This window comes from Branchiostoma floridae, chromosome 13 (genome assembly GCF_000003815.2).
Source record: "Branchiostoma floridae strain S238N-H82 chromosome 13, Bfl_VNyyK, whole genome shotgun sequence".
NCBI lineage: Eukaryota > Metazoa > Chordata > Leptocardii > Amphioxiformes > Branchiostomatidae > Branchiostoma > Branchiostoma floridae.
This window is the reverse complement of record NC_049991.1, coordinates 19816758-19824911: the sequence shown is the minus strand read 5'-3', so window position 1 is coordinate 19824911 and position 8154 is coordinate 19816758. Positions and strand designations below refer to the sequence as shown.

At 47.0% G+C, this 8154-nt stretch overlaps 1 protein-coding gene across 1 annotated transcript; it reads left to right on the top strand.

The window, feature by feature from the left end:
* The first annotated feature begins 938 nt into the window (after positions 1 to 938).
* LOC118429746 (cytochrome P450 2D6-like) lies at positions 939 to 7109 on the top strand. The gene is made up of 3 exons (XM_035840367.1): positions 939 to 1598; positions 4284 to 5252; positions 5806 to 7109. Exons 1-3 carry the CDS (start codon positions 1229 to 1231, stop codon positions 5982 to 5984), a joined length of 1518 nt encoding a protein of 505 aa, XP_035696260.1. The 5' UTR covers positions 939 to 1228; the 3' UTR covers positions 5985 to 7109.
* Positions 7110 to 8154: the final 1045 nt, after the last annotated feature.

Below are 8154 nucleotides of genomic sequence, written 5' to 3'. Positions count from 1 at the left end.
ACATGGTGATAATAAAATGTTGTACCTACCCACCCTGATCTCCAAGTGTAGCGTTCCAAATATCATCGTAATCCATCCAGAGGTTCTTGAATTACTAGTATGCCGACTAAAAAATCTGGAAACACAAATACACAGACAGGCACACACAAAGACACAACCAAAACAATGTCTCCAATTTTCATAGAGATATCTAGGGAGCCCAAACTCACAACACTTGCTCTCTGCTCCAAGGGCTATCTACCACCCAAAAAATCACGAACACAGCATGCCCAGAACACGAGATATCAAAAGTGGAAGTTCCGCTAAAGTACCTTAGCAAGCTGCTAGGGGGCCCATTATTGAACTTGACCTTTGTTTTCCCGACCCCTACCCACCTACCAAATATCATCAGGATCCATCCAAGGCTTCTCGAGTTATGCTGTTCACACACACACACACACACGCGCACACACACACACACACACACACAGACGTACAAGCCTTAAACATAACCTTGCCATTCTGGCAAAGGTGACAAAACGTTGTACCTGCCCACCCCGATCTCCGAGTGTAGCGGCCCGGCATGTTTGGAGAACCCGGATGTAACACGTGCCTCCCCCGTGCGCGGTGGCGCTCTGCCCGAGGTAGGCGTGTCCTCCCCAGGAGGTCGATGACCTCACGAACTTCACGGACAAATCACTCGGCTTCACGGGCAAACTGACAACTGAGAGAGGTCAAATGTGGATCCAAACAAAGTCAAAGTCAAAGAAAGGAGGCGTAGGGTGTGTGATGCTTGTAGAAAGTTTAGCTGAACATTTCTAGAACGTCGTTGCTTCTGCAGCCTTTGGGTCCAATGGCTTCTGACTCGTGTACAAGCTTAGGAAGCATTTCTGATGCAACCGGCTTATTTTTTACTGGTTGTGGAGAAGAGCTTCTTTCTGGCTTCCAAGGCACAACGTCACTTCCTATATCCGTTGAAGGAAAACCATAAACAAACCCCAGGCAGTGTCACGTGCAAGGATCTGACGCGAGGGGATGAGAGATATACGTTCTCACCGTCTCATTGGCGCAACTTGCCTGACGACTGGTTCGTCAGAGAGAACTCGAGTCTTTGACCCTGATCGCCAGACCCGTCATGCCTGTGCCCGTCTTAGCCAAGTGGAGCGAGTCAGCTCTTATATAAGACGCTGTCACGTTGTCAGCCACTACAGAAGTCTGTACGAAGAACACTTGGACGTCCTCACGCATCATGGCTTCCCCGAAACTGCAGACAAGTCCTACCCGGCTCTTCGTGGGCGACACCACGTACGGCCTGGCACTCGTTCTCGTCCTGCTCCTCGTCTTCATGAACAAGAAGAGTCGTCGGACGGGGACGTTCCCGCCAGGGCCGCCCGCCTGGCCGCTGCTCGGGCACCTGCCGCTGCTGGGCCGCCGGCCGCACGTGAAGTTCTCGGAGTGGAGCCGGGAGTACGGGCCGGTGCTGGGGGTGAAGTTCGGGCCGCAACAGGTGGTCGTGCTGAACGGGTACGCCGCGGTGAGGGAGGCGCTGGTGACCAAGGCTGAGGTCTTCTCCTCCCGACCAGACCTGTACCTCATGCGCCTCTTCAGCAACGGGAAAGGTAGGTCCCGCATTTCCTGACCTAGACATACATAAACCCAGCTGTCACCTGCGGGGACCGCGGAACGCAGGCACGGAAGATGGATCGTTGCGTTTCCTGACCTTGACATGATTCAACCGTTGTCTGTTCGGATAAAGAAAAGTAAGAAGGTAAACTGCATGAGTCCTGGTATCTATATATGGCCTTCTTCGGTCAATATTGACCATGGTAAAATCCTAATATCCAATCCTGGTGTTTCCCGAACTAGATTCATTTTAAGTTTTTTGTTTGTTAGAATCACGAAAGAGTTTGGTAGGACACAATTTAACATTTACACAATTTGTATGTAGGCCTCTGTCGTTAGAATTGTGCGGCTGGGGAAATGATGCTCTGTCAAATATCATGTTATTAACTACACAGAATAAAACGTAGGGCTTGAAAATGTTTTTTCTCGACTGTTTAGAGTTGTTCAAACATCTAAGTGACTGGTGTGATGTTTTCTGTCATAATCCCAGGTAAAATTCCATACACATCTCAAAAATATATGAGCCCCTCTGTGATCACCAAGTTCAGTAACATAACCGGTCGTCATGAGTTAACAACAAAACAAGGGGCAGGAACACATGTCAATGTACCTTCTATGCCTTGAATACACACAGTATGAACGTTTTCTTATAAGTACCCGGAAGTATTGGAACTTGGCTGAAGAACACGACACTTCCAAAAAAAATAGCCTCCACCAGGCCTTTCTACGGGGGTACGGGGATTGAAGAATTCGGCAAACATAATCGGGAAATTAGCCAGGGGAGTAAGTCCACGCTTAGGTTCATGTTTCTCCTTCTCGGCCGACCAACTCCTCTGGTAGCTAAACTCCCCAGACAAATTATTCTCCCTATAATAGCCAGCGTAGTCAGTCTGGTAGAGACTACCAAAATAACCTCTAGTATGCGCACGTTTGTTGTTGTTGGTTTGATTCTGTTTGGTGGTTGTGTCGTCAAACAACAGTAAAAACAACCCCGCAGTGGTAGCACTAGTGCGTGATAGTGTCCTCGCTGTATCAACCCCTAACGGTGGTCCGATGGTAATCCTAAGTCGGCAGGTGGTAGATGTTACCGGCTCCGTCTTCAAGGCTGGTTCGGACCACCATAAGTTCAAAGTCACGTTTGACGTCACGTTCGCTGGACGTGGGGTAGTTTGGCCTTCGCGCCTCGACTTGTGGAAAGGGCCGGAAACCTCGGCTGGACAGCTCGCCCCTCTCAAGTACACCCAGTGGGCCTTTGCTAATTACGAGTCTACACATGGTGGGGATTAGTTGGAGTGTCAAGGCTTCTTGTGACGAAGGAAAATTTAACTCTTGTCGTCAGAGTCGAACAACGATTTACGGCGGTTTGCTACCGTGCACCAGTTCTGTCCCTTCGACAAAAGCTACTTGGCACTTCTTGACCATTCTGGCTATAGGGTGTCAGGGTTCCTACAAAGCGTAGATAGAGGACGATATGAAATTCATTTTTTCTCTCTTGCGTTTCCTTCGGATTTCGTAAGAAGTTTTCAGAGCAATGCAGTAAGATGATTATATAGTATCTCCCCATTGACGAAAGTCTTGAGAAATACAAAACATCGAATTAAATCAAACAACTACAATGTGCCATTTTGAATAGATAGAAATTCCTCGTAATTTTAAATACTCTGAAACTTGTCTTGCAAGTAGTAAGTTTAAAGCATATCTATCACTGATATTTCAGCGCCATAACTGCACGAAGAACTTTAAATTGGGTTGCTTTGGCAAGCCGTGCGTTGCACCATTTCAATTCAAATACAATGTAGTATTGAAGACTACTGAATAACGAAGCGTTATCTTTGTTACTTGGATAGGGATGCGTACTGTCGAATCTGCAGAGTTTGATCAACCGCCCGTTTCAACAAAATGAATGTTCGGTCGACGCTTCTGTGACGAAACGGATCATTCTAGAAACGGAAAAATCAAACGTTACCAACGTTACCACGCAGACGAACTTATTGTTTTGTTGTTAAGGCTCGCAGAATGTGGTCTACCCACATGAGTCATTGTCTGTAAAGGATGTTTCTCACTGAAGCAGCGGTACGTTGGCGACGTCGCTGATGTCGAGCGATCTGACTGTGAGAGCGCTCAATGAATTTCATCGGTAGAAAATTAATCATTTTACGCTTATTTTTGTTATCCTCATACTTTTTGTACTATTTTACCATTATAAACTCAATCGTAACGTAGATTCAAGACGCAGCGATGCCGTCAAAGTACCACAGCCCAGTGACATAATTTCTGAAGATGCTCCCTTCAGCAAGAAGGCTTGTGCATTCTCACCAGATGCTTCAATCAATGATAATGAGCACATTTTCGTGAATTGCATGAAAGGTGGACGTTATCCGATTGGGGCTGTCACATTTGCCTTAAGTTGACTGGAGAATGAAGACGTTTCAAAACGACTTTGAATGTGGTCAGATGACTTAAGCTTAAGTAATGTTTCACTCTCACCTATACTGCAGGGGTCGGCCTGGCACCTTATCCACGTTTTCGTGGATTGCATGATAGGTGAATGTTGTCTGATTGGGGTACAGGTTGTCATAGTGACCTTAAGTTGACTGGAGAATAAAGATGTTTTAAGACGATTATGAATATGGTGCGTGGACTTAAGTTAAAGTCATGTTTCACTCTCGCCTTTACCACAGGGATCGGTCTGGCACCTTACTGCGCCAAGTGGAAGGCCCAGCGCAAAGTCACGGACCGCGCTCTGAGGAATCTGGGCGTCGGCAAACTCAGCTTCGAGCCGAAGATCATGGAAGAGGTGGAGGACTTCGTGTCGGCTGCGGAGGGGTACGACGGAGCGGCCTTCAACCCCAAGTACCACATCGCCGTGGGCGTCCTCAACATCATCTGCCACCTGGTGTTCGGCCGGCGCTTCCAGCACGACGACCCGCTCTTCGTGAAGCTGTACAACGCGCTGGAGGACATCTCCCGCCATGGCGGGTCTGCTCAGCACCTCAACATCTTCCCGGCCTTACGCCACGTGCCCGGGCTGAACGCAGGCGCAATGCACACCATGCGCGCGGTCCGGGAGGGCCGAGACTTTGTCCGCGAGATGATTGGTCAGCACAGGGCGACCTATGACCCCGAGAACATCCGGGACTACATCGATGCCTACCTGCACCAGCTGCAGAAAGAGAGAGAAGACGGAGAGAAGAGCGTCACCTACCTCTCCGACGAGGAACTTGAGCAGAACGTCTTCGACCTCTTCATCGCCGGGAGCGAGTCCACGGCCACGACCCTCCAATGGGCGACGCTCCTCCTCATGGTTAACCCGGAAGTACAAGAGAAAGTTCAACAGGAACTCGACGACGTGCTGGGAGACCGTCAGACGTCCGTGCTGGACCGGGCGTCGCTGCCCTACACCCAGGCCACCATCCAGGAGATCCTCCGGTTCCGCCCGTCCGCGACCTTCGGGCTGCCGCACGCCACCACCGCCGACACCACGCTGCAGGGCTACGACGTCCCCGCGGGCACGCAGGTCCTGGTTAACGTGTGGGGCATGGGCATGGACCCGGCGCTCTGGCGGCGCCCAGGCACCTTCGACCCCACCAGGTTCCTGGACACGGAGGGGAAACTGTCGGTCCCGGAGTACTTCAAGCCCTTCCTAGTCGGTGAGATACCATTTGTTGTTACCTTACATGATTGGCAGTGTCCATAAACACTTATCAAGCGGACACATGACTGGAAAAGTAATTCCCCTCTTGTATGCACATATAGCCTAATGATAGATCAGCCTACCTGGCCGAAGAAATCTAATCAAATCTACTTTACCTAGAGGCAAAGAGTAACTGTTCTATAGCTACTAACTTCTATCGTTTCTAAAGTCAATCGTTGCTATCATAAGTTCAAATTGTTGCTAAGCTCTATCGCTGCTACGTTCTGCCTTTGTTTAGTTTGATCATAGCTAAGTTCGACCGTTGCTAGGTTCGATCGTTGCCATGTTCGATCATTGCTGTGTTCGATCGTTGCTAAGTCAAGTTCTATCATTGCTAAGTTCTATCGTTGCTAAATTCGACCGTTGCCAAGTTCGACCGTTGCTAAGTTCTATCGTTGCTAAATTCGACCGTTGCCAAGTTCGACCGTTGCTAAGTTCTATCGTTGCTAAATTCGACCGTTGCCAAGTTCGACCGTTGCTAAGTTGGACCCTCCCCTTCTCCCACCCAGGTCGCCGAGCGTGCATCGGTTCCCAGCTGGCGAAGATGCAGCTCCTCCTGTACATCACCACCATCCTGCAGCGCTTCAGCCTGCGGGTCCCCGAGGGCGCGACGCCGCCGAGCCTGGACGGGAACCTCGGCGTCATCCTGCAGTGCCCCTCCTTCCGCATGTGCGCCGTGCCCCGGTAATGCTTCCCTTCCCGGCATCCCTTTTAGACCGCGCACGCGTACACAGTCAGGATATATTTCAGCCGCAGACCGTTGGGTCGTAAAACTGTTAAACGCAGGAACATTTCTTGTGAAAACTACGGTTTTCATCTGTTGTTGTATTGTGTATACCTTGGACTTCTACCACTACTACGTCTACCTCCTTTAATACCCACGGCACGAAAATTGATATTTAAGCACACTTAAACCTAACGTAAAGGTTACGTTTATGGACAAGAGTGCACAACGTCACCTTTGCGTTAGGTTTTAGCGTTGCTTAAATATCAGTTTTCGTGCAGTGACCGAAACTGTCAAACAGACCTTGGGTAGATAACCCAAACAGCACCAGGTTATTTCCTCAAGTCACTGTTCACTTTTTTTACCTCCATTCTTTCACTTTCTTCTCAAAGTAGAACTTTGATGTATGGACACCATTTTACATGTATATATTCTAGAAATGTTGTATAACTTATTGAATTATGAAATATGTATGCATATATAGTCTTTAATCATCGTTCGTTATATTTCATTTGAGACAAGGATATTCATATCCGGTGATAATGCCTCTACGAGGTAAACGATTACTACACTTTTGGTGGTGACGTTAAATTGCCCAAAATAGTTTTTGGAGCGAAAGCCTAATTTCCAAGCAGATCCTACGGTCGTATAAGATAGTATCAGGAGCTGACAAAGGAGTATAGCCGACCTAGGATTGGCAATTGAAGGTCCTTTGCCAGCTTTTGATACTATCTTATGCTACCGTAAGATCTGCATGGAGATTTCGAAAGCTTTTTTAACGCTTTTGCTGCATGTACTAACTCGTTTGTTGCCAACAGTGTATCTCGTGTATTTCAAAAGAAATGTCTATATTTCTGTATTATATGAACTAAAGTATGTATGTATGTCTGTAATTATTTGTATTTATTAGAAATACATTTGTATGGTGACAGATTATTCTGGACTAAAAACTACAGAGGACCTCTGAAAACTATCTTATATTCCTCAATTGGGCGGGATAGGTATGCATCCTCAGCAGTGGTGGTGCAATGGATATACACACTGACTAGAACATGATTAAACTGGTGGATTTCTCAGCGAATTCAATCCATGTGTGCGTGTGGTGACTGTTTCAGTGCAGTGGCTTATCCGTTACGTTTTAAGTTTTACCTATAAAATCAGCCTATTCGAATTCCCCGCTTGTCTTAAGCTTGTTAGACAGGTTTTACACTGCATTGAAATATAAAGTAAGGTCATATCTATTGGACTATATGGATGACATCCAATCGAACGTTTCCTGCAAAAAAGGTTTTCAACTATTCTGTAACATACAAAGCAGATGCAAAATGAGAAAATATATGCCGTAAATTGGCAAAATGCACCGAAAAACGAAGACTAATGTCAAAGTCAATTCTAGAGTCAAAGAAGGAGATGCAAAAGAACAACAATGAAGAATATAGTGTACGATATACTATCCTCTGTTTATTCAGTCATTTCTTGAACCTTTTTGTTTTTTGACCACTTAGTGAACTTGATCAATTAGGAAAGGAAAGGAATGTGATCTCGATCCAGTTTAAGGTCACTGAAGAGCTAGTCTTCCGCTGGTCGTGACAGAGAGGACATACGCTATGTACAGTATTGTACGCTATGTACAGTACTTAATCAATAAATGAAAAGATAAAACACAACACACAAGCACAAACCGAAGCTCGGCATTTTATCGCCAACTGCAATGCTAGCTCAATGCACGAAAACTGATATTTAAGCAACGAGTAAACCTATCGTAAATGTGACGTTGTGCACTCTTGTGCATAAACGTCATCTTTACGTTAGGTTTAAGCGTACTTAAATATCAGTTTTCGTGCCTTGAGTGTTGGCTCTTTCGCCGGTGCCCTAAAGTAAACCCCCGTGGCGCAACATTGAACCTTACGTAACTTTAACCCTTCCCGCCCCACGGCGCTATCAAAGTTAACGCGTAAAACCAGAGTGCAGCGCCTCACAGACGGCCGTGCTTTTCCCTGGCTGTATTTCATTTGGTAAGACCACATCAACCCATGTCCATGTTTCCCAGACACAACTAGGATACAATATAAACCCTCTCCAACAAGATCTCTTCAGTGTCCCTGACATAAACTGCTTGATAGCAGTTGAAACG

What these genes read in the sequence shown, in the direction of transcription:
- LOC118429746 (XM_035840367.1), top strand. Translation starts at nt 1,229, where the DNA reads ATGGCTTCCCCGAAACTGCAGACAAGTCCTACCCGGCTCTTCGTGGGC. An exon ending in CCTCTTCAGCAACGGGAAAG is followed by an intron (nt 1,599 to 4,283) that starts GTAGGTCCCGCA and finishes CCTTTACCACAG; the next exon opens with GGATCGGTCTGGCACCTTAC. An exon ending in CTTCAAGCCCTTCCTAGTCG is followed by an intron (nt 5,253 to 5,805) that starts GTGAGATACCAT and finishes TCTCCCACCCAG; the next exon opens with GTCGCCGAGCGTGCATCGGT.